A 10983-nucleotide genomic window follows, 5' to 3' on the forward strand; every position below is an offset into this window, starting at 1 on the left:
CTAAATGTGATGAAAAATTTATGGGGTAAGTGAAGTTTCTCCTAGTTTGTTTTTTTTTTTTTTTTTTTTTTTTTCCTTTTTAAGTTTTTAGTTTTTGTAATATAATTTTAAGAATTTTTTAATTTTATCAATGGTATTTTTGTCATTGAGAGACATTAACATTTTTTAATACTTTATGGGGGACATCAGTGGCAGAGCCACGTTACCCCTTGGGGGTACAGCACCCCCAAGGATTTTAATTTTTTTTTTTTTTAAACCCTTGGCACCCTCAAAATAAAATAGATATATATATGTAAAATAAAATAAAAAAATCTTTTTACAATTTTACCTACCCATTACCCAAGACACAGCAACCCTTCTCTCGCACCCCCATTTAAGCCAGGGCAATTTAACCCACGGCAACCCTTCTCCCGCACACCAAAAAAAAAAAAAATCTCTAAGACGCTCTCTAGTCTCTTCGTTCTCTGTTCTTTCTATCACAGATTCACAGGTAACTCCTCGTCTCGTCCTCCCTAGCTTCTCAGTCACTTTTGTAGTTTTATGTTACAGTTTTAGATTTTTGTTCTAGTTTCTTTCTTTTACCTAATTTTATTTTTGGATTTTTGGATTTATTTTATCAATTTCTTGAGGTTGTATATATGGTGGAGAACTCAAAACTGGAGAACAGGAAAAGGCGTGGGAACAATCGAACTCGATGATGCAGCTGCCAAATAGTTTAGTTCTCTATATTGAATGGGAAATTGCTGAGAGCTTCGATTTAGATTCGATATTTGATTATTTTGTACTTTTAAGAGACCGTAAAGTGCAGTTCTAGACACCTTCTTTTTTCTTTTCTTTTTTTGTATTTCTGTCTTTTTGATATAATGTCGACATGTTACATTTCTAATATATCAATTTGAGTACATATTTATGAACTTTTATAAATATTTTTTGTGATGCATATATTGTGTGAATTACCAAATTTTTAGGGTGAAGAAAATTTTTAAGACGCCAAAAAAATTTTGGCGGCACCCCTAATATAAAAAGGCTGGCTCCGCCACTGGAGGACATTGACACAATTGGTAGCTTGGGAGAAGATGGGCATTGGCAATGAGGTGGTAGTTTAATGGAGGTAGTGTACTTTTCAATTTTTAAATTTTTTTACTTTTAAATTGTAATTTTTCTTCAAATTCTTAGTTTTAAAATTTTTAAACTTTTATCATTATATATTTTTCATTATAAGTGATACTGTCAGGATTTTATAGGCTCTAACTTGCCATACTAATGGAATTTATCAAGTTTTTTTTTTTTACGAAATTTGATAGTAGGGACTCCGGAGTAATTTGTTAATTATGCATACGGCAAAGATCTCTCAGAACATTTTGCTACCACAAGGAACTTATTCCAAATCAGGTAAATCACACTGGCTAATATTTTATGATTTGGAAAATCACACTAGCTAATTTTTTATTATATATATATAAGCGTCGTTGGTACCCTATGTATTTCATTAAAAAAAAAAAAAAAAAGCTTATTATGTAAAATTTACCAGCTTTGATTATCAATGTTGTAATTGATAGTCCAAGTATATATATATATATATCAGCGATGACCCATAACAGTCGTCATTGATACGTATTGCACTTGGGTTCTGTTAGTTTTCCAACAAAAAAATGATTTTTCGAAAAATAATTTTCATCTTTTAGCCCGTACGAAAAATGTGCGACGGATGGTGGAAGAAGATCGGCGACTTCCAGCAACCTTCAATTAAGGTCCAACAAACTCCGGCGTTAGTTTGGCAGTTTGAGAAGGAAAAACTCAAACTTGGAAAAGGGTTACAAAATTTAAATACAGATTTGGGTTGTCATTAATAATATGACTATAAGCGACAACTCACATTAGTCATTGTTAATAAGTATTCCATACAAGCCTCTTCTTTCTTTTTCTTTTTTTCTTAACGAAGGGTATTGGCAACGATAGATTTGGGTTGTCGCTAATAATCGAACAATGAGCAACGACCAAAATTGTCATCATCTCTGATGACTGTTTTGAATCATCGCTAATAATATAACTATCAGCTAAGACACAAATTGCTCGTCTTTGATAGATAGGAAATCAGCGATGAAGGTTTTGGGTTGTTTTGACTATCAGTGACAACCCATTTCAATTTGTATCGTAAATGGTACCTCAAATATGTGTAAAAACAGAAATGGTACTTCATTCATCTTCCATCCAAAAAGTTAACCGAATTCTATGTCAAACCAATCAAAAATTACAAAGAGGTCATATGCCTCATTAAATATTCAAAAAAAAGAAAACCGAAAAACCTAAAAAACTAAAACTGCTAAAACATAAAAATTTTAAAAAAAAAAAATACTTTAAAAAAAAAAAAAAGTTGCTCCAGCCTCTCATGGCCGGTCTATATATATTTTAATTTATATACTTTTTATTATGAGTAACATATGTCGTAATTTTATTGGCTTTAATGTGGCACACTAACAAAATTCATCAAGTTCTTTAAATTAATTTGACTACATTAAGTAATTTGTTATTTTTACATACCACATGGATTTTTCAAAACAATTTGATACTATATTGGCGCTTATTTGTAAATCAGGTAAACCACAGTAATTAATTTTGCATTTTTTTTACAAAAATTTAAGTGAAGAGAACAAATTATGTTTCTAGAGGGAAACGATAATAATTTAAGCATAAATAACATATTGGCCTATTGGGTCTCTCAAGCATATGTGTGTACTTTTTTTCTCCAGACCAACCGTTATAACTTTTGAAGAAAGGTCCCTTCTCATCCCATCAAAGGCATCCACTCATTGATATCCTTTCAATTGAAACACCCATTTAAGCTCATTAAATTGGACTTTATAATTTTTTGACCAAATTCTTACTATTTGTATGTATTTTATGAGAATAATTTCAATAGGATGTGGTGTAAAACACCATATTTACAGCATGTAATAAAACATTTACACATCAGCTTGAAATAAAAACACCCAATCTTTTCCATTCTTCTTCCTCAATAGGCGGCTTGGTCTCTCAGATTTTCTTTCTCATTTTATTCCTCTTAGATCTTTCCATTTATGACTTTTACATTTCCTTTTGAACCCAGATGAAAACTATGACCTCGCACTGCAATTGCTGGATAGCCTGGATTTAATTTGTTGTATTAACGCTGCGTCGTTGTGGTTAAAACCCACTTTCAAAAGCATTACTCATAATGTCTAAGTTTAGCCATGGCAAGGACCACTACAAAAAAAGGAAAATGTTAAGGTCACAACACAAATCTAACTTATGGCCAACTTCTCTCTTACGTGTCATCTAAAACACAAAAAATTGAGAGAGGATTTTTGGATTCTGAAAATTTGGGAAAAAAGACAATTTGTTTGGTTTAAAATTCCAATTTTTTTTACACGAAGGAGAGAAGTTGACCATGAGTTGAGTTTGTGTTGTGTCCGTATCAAACCTCACAAAAAAATGAGAGTTTTTGACTTGTCTACAGTAATTCACTTTTTGCCACGTCGCTAATTAGTGACGAGCTAAATAGTGCCGCATCAGCAAAAACTTTATTGACGTGTTAAATTTGCCACATCACCAATTAGTGACATGGCAAACAGTGACGCATCAAAAAATTCTTATTAGTGACACCCTTTTTTTAATGTCTGACACAAACACCCTTGAATACTGTTAGAGTATATTTGAATGACCCTAAAAGTTAGGGATTTGATTATGATTGATGAAGATTAAAGGGGAAAATGCAGTTTACCCCCCTGAAGTTTCAGGGGTTTTTCAATTTTAACCCCAAAGTTCAAAAATTGGCAATCTACCCCCCTGAAGTTTCAAAAATTGGCAATTTAAACCTTCCGTTTAATTTTTCCGTTAAATTGGACGGAAATTTTTTTAAAAAAGACTGAGGGTAGTGATGTAATTTCACAGATTTCCGTCCATTTAGACGAAAAAATTAAACGGAGGGTTTAAATTGCCAATTTTTGAAACTTCAGGGGGGTAGATTGCCAATTTTTAAACTTTGGGGTTAAAATTGAAAAACCCCTGAAACTTCAGGGGGGTAAACTGCATTTTCCCCAAGATTAAATTAGCATAATTTAGGGATTTGATTATGATTTGATCATCCTAAATTAAGGGATTTGATTAAGATTACATTTATGTGTAAGCTCTATAAATAGAGCATTCTCTATTGTAAACAAATCATTCAATAAGAGCTTAATGTAGCCCTATGGGCTTTATCTGTGGATGTAGGTCGTTGATCGAACCACGTAAAAATCTTTATATCTCTTTTATTTAAATTCCACTATTATTTTACTTTTCCATTTGATTATGAATTTCTTCAAATACTATCACGTCACTAAAGTTTAGTGACATGTCGGGCTTCCTATCTGTCAAAAACGTGTAGTCTGAAAAATAATGCTTTTTTCTTGTAGTGGCATGGACGAAAAAGAACGCTGAGAAAATTGATGAAAACCAAAGAAACATTCTCAACAACCCAAACACCGCTCTGACTTCTCCTCATACTTCTATCCCTCTCCACTCTCCTTTCTCTTTCTCTCTCTACGTGTCTCTCTATGTGTATTTGTCTTCGATTTTCTCTGTTCACCTTCAGAACTTGTTGCCGTGCTGAATTGATATTGCGATTGTATTACTGTTACCGCAAGAAGCGAAATTAATGGCTCCATTCTCTATCGGTCTTTTAAAACAGTACCAGGTAACTTAGACGGTCTTCTTTTCTGGTTTCTGAGTATTTTGGTGGGTTATCTTGTGTTTTCCTTTTTATAGTTTTTGGTGTTTTAAACTGACTTGTCAAATTTTTATTAGAGGTTGTAAGACCCTTGTCTTGATTTACAACTCATCCTAATAGAAGAGGCCCTCGTATTTTATATACTATAATTTTTATTTTTGGTCTGCTGTCGGGAGGCCACCCGCTTTTACGGTGTTTAGATTCATGTAATCCTTTTCCAATTAATTTGTTATTAAAAAAGATTTTGTATATCATAATGTCTTTAATTAGCCCAAGTCTAAGAGCTTCTTGACTGTGTTTGAAAAATAAAGTTTTTAAGTAAAAAAAACTTTTTAGCAAAAGTTTCATTTTTAAATTTTTGCTAAAAGTGGGTTTAAGCCATTTTTAGGCTTTTTGAACCATAAAAAGTGTTTTTAATTTTTTACTAAACGAGTGCTTTTTTCTTGAAATTAACTTTTTAAGTGTTAAAAGCATTTTTAGGTCCTTCAAACGCAATCTCAAACAGACCTAAGTTTATCCTTGTCAAAAGTAGTCCACATATATATAACACAACTAAATATTAGGCTCTAACAAGGAGATAGAGCTTCAGTAAATTTCAATCATTCAAAACTTAGAACTTTAATCTTATCCTTTCCATTATTTGTATATATATATATTCAAAAAGTAATACAACATTCAGTTTGCATTCTTCTGAGTTACAAACTTACAATATCGATCTTCAGCAAGCAGATGAACACAACTGCAAGCTCCTTTATTAGCAAGCCAAAACTAAGCAGTAAACAAAAAAACATTACTGGGCGAAGACACAATATATGAGACAATTAAGGTTTAGCTGTATTCAGCAGAGTGTGCCAAGAGGTAGCTCTCAACTGCCTTTAAAAGTCGTCGTTGATACGCATTGCATTTGGGTTCTGTTAGTTTTCCAACAAAAAAATGATTTTTCGAAAAATAATTTTCATCTTTTGGCTCGTACGAAAAATGTCTACTTCCAGCAACCTTCAATTAAGGTCCAACAAACTCCAGCGTTAGTTCGGCATTTTGAGAAGGAAAAACTCAAACTTGGAAAAGGGTTACAAAATTTAAATACAGATTTGGGTTGTCATTAATAATATGACTATAAGCGACAACTCACATTAATTAGTCATTGTTGATAAGTATTCCATACAAGCCTCTTCTTTCTTTTTCTTTTTTTTTTCTTAACGAAGGGTATTGGCAACGATAGATTTGGGTTGTCGCTAATAATCTAACAATGAGCAACGACCAAAATTGTCATCATCTCTAATAGTTAGGGTATCAGTGATGACTGTTTTGAATCATCGCTAATAATATAACTATCAGCTAAGACAAATTGCTCGTCTTTGATAGATAGGAAATCAGCAATGAAGGTTTTGGGTTGTCTTGACTATCAGCGACAACCCATATCAATTGTCATTGTTAGGCACGACATATAATCTTATTTTTTTTATTGCGTTAAATGTCTTTTTACCTCTTGTGGTTTAACAATTTTATTTTTTGACCTAAATTTCAATTTGTATCGTAAATGGTACCTCAAATATGTGTAAAAACAGATATGGTACTTCGTTCATCTTCCCTCCAAAAAGTTAACCGAATTCTATGTCAAACCAATCAAAAATTACAAAGAGGTCATATGCCTCATTAAATATTCAAAAAATAAAACCTAAAAACCTAACAAACTAAAACTGTTAAAACATTCCAAAAAAAAAAAAAAAAAATGTTGCTCCAGCCTCTCATGGCGGGTCTATATATATTTTAATTTATATACTTTTTATTATGAGTAACATATGTCGTAATTTTATTAGCTTTAACGTGGCACACTAACAAAATCCATCAAGTTCTTTGAATTAATTTGACTACATTAAGTAATTTGTTATTTTTACATACCACATGGATTTTTCAAAACAATTTGATACTATATTGGTGCTTATTTGTAAATCAGGTAAACCACAGTAATTAATTTTGCATTTTTTTTACAAAAATTTAAGTGAAGAGAACAAATTATGTTTCTAGAGGGAAACGATTTGGTCTCTCAAGCATATGTATGTACTTTTTTTCTCCAAGACCAACGGTTATAACTTTTGAAGAAAAGTCACTTCTCATCCCATCAAAGGCATCCACTCATTGATATCCTTTCAATTGGAACACCCATTTAAGCTCATTAAATTGGACTTTATAATTTTTTGACCAAATTCTTACTATTTGTATGTATTTAATGAGAATAATTTCAATAGGATGTGGTGTAAAACACCATATTTACAACATCTAATAAAACATTTACACATCAGCTTGAAATAAAAACACCCAATCTTTTCCGTTCTTCTTCCTCAATAGGCGGCTTGGTCTCTCAGATTTTCTTTCTCATTTTATTCCTCTCAGATCTTTCCATTTATGACTTTTACATTTCATTTTGAACCTAGATGAAAAGTATGACCTCGCACTGCAATTGCTGGATTTAATTTGCTGTATTAACGCTGCGTCATTGTGCTAATTAAAACCCACTTTCTTTTTTCTTTTCTTTTCTTTTCTTTTTTTTTTTTTTAATTTTTTTTTATTGAAAGAAAAACCAACTTTCAAAAGCATTACTCAGAATGTCTAAGTTTAGCAATGGCAAGGACCACTACAGAAAAAAGAAAATGTTAAGGTCACAATACAAATTTAACTTATGGCTAATTTCTCTCTTACGTATCATCTAAAAAACAAAAAATTGAGAGAAGATTTTGGGATTCTGAAAATTTGGGAAAAAATACAATTTGTTTGATTTAAAATTCAATTTTTTTTTATACGTAAGAAAGAAGTTGGTCATGAGTTGAGTTTGTGTTGTTTCGGTATCAAACCTCACAAAAAAAATGAGATTTTTTGACTTGTCTGCAGTAACTCACTTTTTGCCATGTCACTAATTAGTGGCATGCTAAATAATGCTACATCAGCAAAAACTTTATTGATGTGTTAAATTTATAGTGACATGGCAAATAGTGACACATCAAAAAAATTTTATTAGTGACACCCTGTTTTTTTTTAATGTCCGACACAAACACCCATCAATACTAACACGCCACTAAAGTTTAGTGATGGGTCGGGCTTCCTATCAGTCAAAAAAGTGTAGTTGAAAAATAATGCTGTAGTGGACGAAAAAGAATGCAGAGAAAATTGATGAAAACCAAAGAAATATTCTCAACAACCCAAACACCGCTCTGACGTCTCCTCATCCTTCTATCCCTCTCCACTCGATCTCCTTTCTCTTTCTCTCTCTACGTGTCTCTCTATGTGTATTTGTCTTCGATTTTCTCTGTTCACCTTCAGAACTTGTTGCAGTGCTGAATTGATATTGCGATTGTATTACTGTTACCGCAAGAAGCGAAATTAATGGCCCCATTCTCTATCGGTCTTTTAAAACAGTACCAGGTAACTTAGAAGGTCTTCTTTTCTGGTTTCTGGGTATTTTGGTGGGTTATCTTGTGTTTTCCTTTGTATAGTTTTTGGTGTTTTAAACTGACTTGTAAAATTTTTATTGGAGGTTGTAAAACCCTCGTCTTGTTTTTCCTAATAGAAGAGGCTCTCATATTTTATGTACTATAATTTTTATTTTTGGTCTGTTGTCGGGAGGCCAACCGCTTTTTCGGTGTTTAGATTCATGTAATCCTTTTCCAATTAATTTGTTATTAAAAAAGACTTTGTATATCATAATCTCTTTAATTAGCCCAAGTCTAAGAGCTTCTTTAAGATTGTGTTTGAGAAATAGAGTTTTTAAGTAAAAAAAAAATTTTGAGCAAAAGTTTCATTTTTAAACTTTTACCATAAGTGTGGGTTTAAGCCATTTTTAAGCTTTTTGAACCATTAAAAGCGTTTTTAATTTTTTTACTAAACGAGTACTTTTTTCTTCAAACTGACTTTTTAAGTGTCACAAGCATTTTTAAGCCCTTCAAACACAATATCAAACATGCCCTAAGTTTATCCTTGTCAAAAGTAGTCCACACATAACACAACTACATATTAGGCTCTAACAAGGAGAGCTTCAGTAAATTTCAATCATTCAAAACTTGAAACTTTAATCTTATCCTTTCCATTATTTGTATATATATATTCAAAAAGTAATACAACATTCAGTTTCCATTCTTCTGAGTTACAAACTTACAATATCGATCTTCAGCAAGCAGATAAGCACAACTGCAAGCTCCTTTATTAGCAAGCCAAAACTAAGCAGTAAACAAAAAAACATTACTGGGCGAAGACACAATATATATATAAGACAATTAAGGTTTAGTTGTATTCAGCAGTGTGTGCCAAGAGGTAGCTCTCAACTGCCTTTAAAAGTGCCTCGGCCTTTTCTTTGCCAACCTTAATATCCTCTGCATTCATCTCATGGCCGCCTTTGGTGTGGTACTTGTTGCTGATCTTCAAGATGGATCCACCACCAGGGGCTGCCACTATCCTCAGCTCGTTGCAGATCTTCTCCAGCTTATCGCCCACGACACCGCCCTCGATCACGGTGTATCTGTATTTGAAGTTTGCGTGGTCAACCTCCTCAACCCTCTCCTTCACGTACTTGAAAGGGCTGCCTGAAGGATACAGAAAATAGCACAAGTAAGTTTTATGAATGATGCGATGGAGAATATATATATATATATAGGATACAGAGTAATTAAATTAACCTTCGGCAAAGGTGATCTTCTTGATGGTTCCGGGCCCTCCATTTCCTTCAACGTTTTCAACGCTGCTAATAGCTTGAGGTGCAACCTTTGGGATGAGGTTATCGCCATCAAGGATAAAGGCCTTGAACAGCCTAGCTGCTGGGATAACACAGGGGCTCTCAGCCTCGTAATTGAAAACACCCATGATGATGATGATGATGATGATCGAGGAGTAGTAGGATTGATCAAAGTTGGTGAGTTTTTTGAGTTGGGGAGCTTGCTATTTATAGAGTTGTGAGCCTGAAAATGACCTTAATTTTGTGACAATGCCCTGGCCTCTTTGGTGACCCAAAAAGACAGGCAGGGGCGGACCTACGTGTGTAGGTGGGGACAAAACTTTCGAAAATTTTGCCACTGTATGTGTTTTATATACATATATATATATTTCAAAATCTAAAAATTTGTCCCCTCAAAATCACTGAAAAATGTCCCCCCAAATTGTTTTTTTATTATTTTATCTTCAGCCCACTCTCGCTCACCAAATATTCTCTAGCCAGTTGTCCCACTAAAATTTTTTTTTATTCATTTGATCTTCAACTCTTTCTCTCTCTCACCAAAAAAATCTTCAACATTGTAATACCAAAAATATTTTTTATTCCTTTTACCATTTATTTTTGAAGAGAAGTTACCCTCCCCTGTTTCTTTTTCTCTCATTTCAGTTTCTCTCCGTCCAAACACCTCCTCCACAACTCTCAACCCTTCCCTCGTTTCACAGGCCAAGCGAAACCCAAGCCTCAAGACCCTACTGGACAACTACAAAACGACATTCACGTATTTGGTTGCTTTGATCGTTTGGCTCCTCATAGAGACACCACCGCAGGTCCAAGAGAATCCCTTAGCTTCCTACGTCTAATCAGAAATTTGTTCCTCTACACTCAAAATCTAGGTTCCGCCCTGAAGTCAGGTCTCTTTTCGGGTGTCCCCACAGACACGAGAAAAAATTTCCACTCAAGAATTTTATTGGAAGAATTAGTGAAATTCCATTCACGATGGCTGCAGCCACCATCCAACGTAGTCCACCAATAAATGTCGCCTAGCTACTTCCCTTTCCGTCTTCATCAATAACAGGGCTTGGGCTTCATTTCTGTCCATCAAATACGAAATTGGCTCCATGATATGTGTCATTCTTGACCATTCTTGTGGTGCAACCACTTAGAATTTGGCAAATGCTAAATTCTTCTTCTTCTTCTTTTTATTTTTTTTATTTTTTTTATTTTAAAAAAGTCCATATTATCACCTAATTAATTGATAATGTCTCACAAACCTTCGCTCGGGATAATATCTTCCATACTAATATTTCCTTAAGACCAGCAAAAAGACAAAAATAACTCCAATAGTTTTTTTGGTAAAACAAAAACACTCATATAAATGCGAAAAACAAAACAAAACAAAAAATTAAAAAGTTTTTTATAATTTTATTTTTTTTTAGAAATGTTTATTTTTATTTTATTAAGGATATTTTTGTCATTGGGTGACATTGCCCACTTTTTGGTGCTAAGGATATTTTTGTCATTGGGTGACATTGCCCAC

At 33.2% G+C, this 10983-nt stretch overlaps 1 protein-coding gene across 1 annotated transcript; it reads right to left on the reverse strand.

Annotated features, from left to right (window-relative positions):
- Positions 1-8802: 8802 nt before the first annotated feature.
- Positions 8803-9657, reverse strand: LOC132186030 (major pollen allergen Aln g 1). Its single transcript, XM_059599804.2, has 2 exons — positions 9415-9657; positions 8803-9321 (listed from the first exon to the last, which is right to left on the reverse strand). Exons 1-2 carry the CDS (start codon positions 9596-9598, stop codon positions 9023-9025), a joined length of 483 nt encoding a protein of 160 aa, XP_059455787.2. The 5' UTR covers positions 9599-9657; the 3' UTR covers positions 8803-9022.
- Positions 9658-10983: the final 1326 nt, after the last annotated feature.

The sequence above is a fragment of the Corylus avellana genome, chromosome 2, assembly GCF_965113065.1.
Source record: "Corylus avellana chromosome 2, dhCorAvel1.hap1.2, whole genome shotgun sequence".
Classification (NCBI taxonomy): domain Eukaryota; kingdom Viridiplantae; phylum Streptophyta; class Magnoliopsida; order Fagales; family Betulaceae; genus Corylus; species Corylus avellana.

Coding starts and splice junctions, on each gene's coding strand:
- LOC132186030 (XM_059599804.2), bottom strand. CDS start 9,598: ATGGGTGTTTTCAATTACGAGGCTGAGAGCCCCTGTGTTATCCCAGCA. Junction 9,322..9,414: donor GAAGATCACCTTTGCCGAAG/GTTAATTTAATT, acceptor TGTATCCTTCAG/GCAGCCCTTTCAAGTACGTG.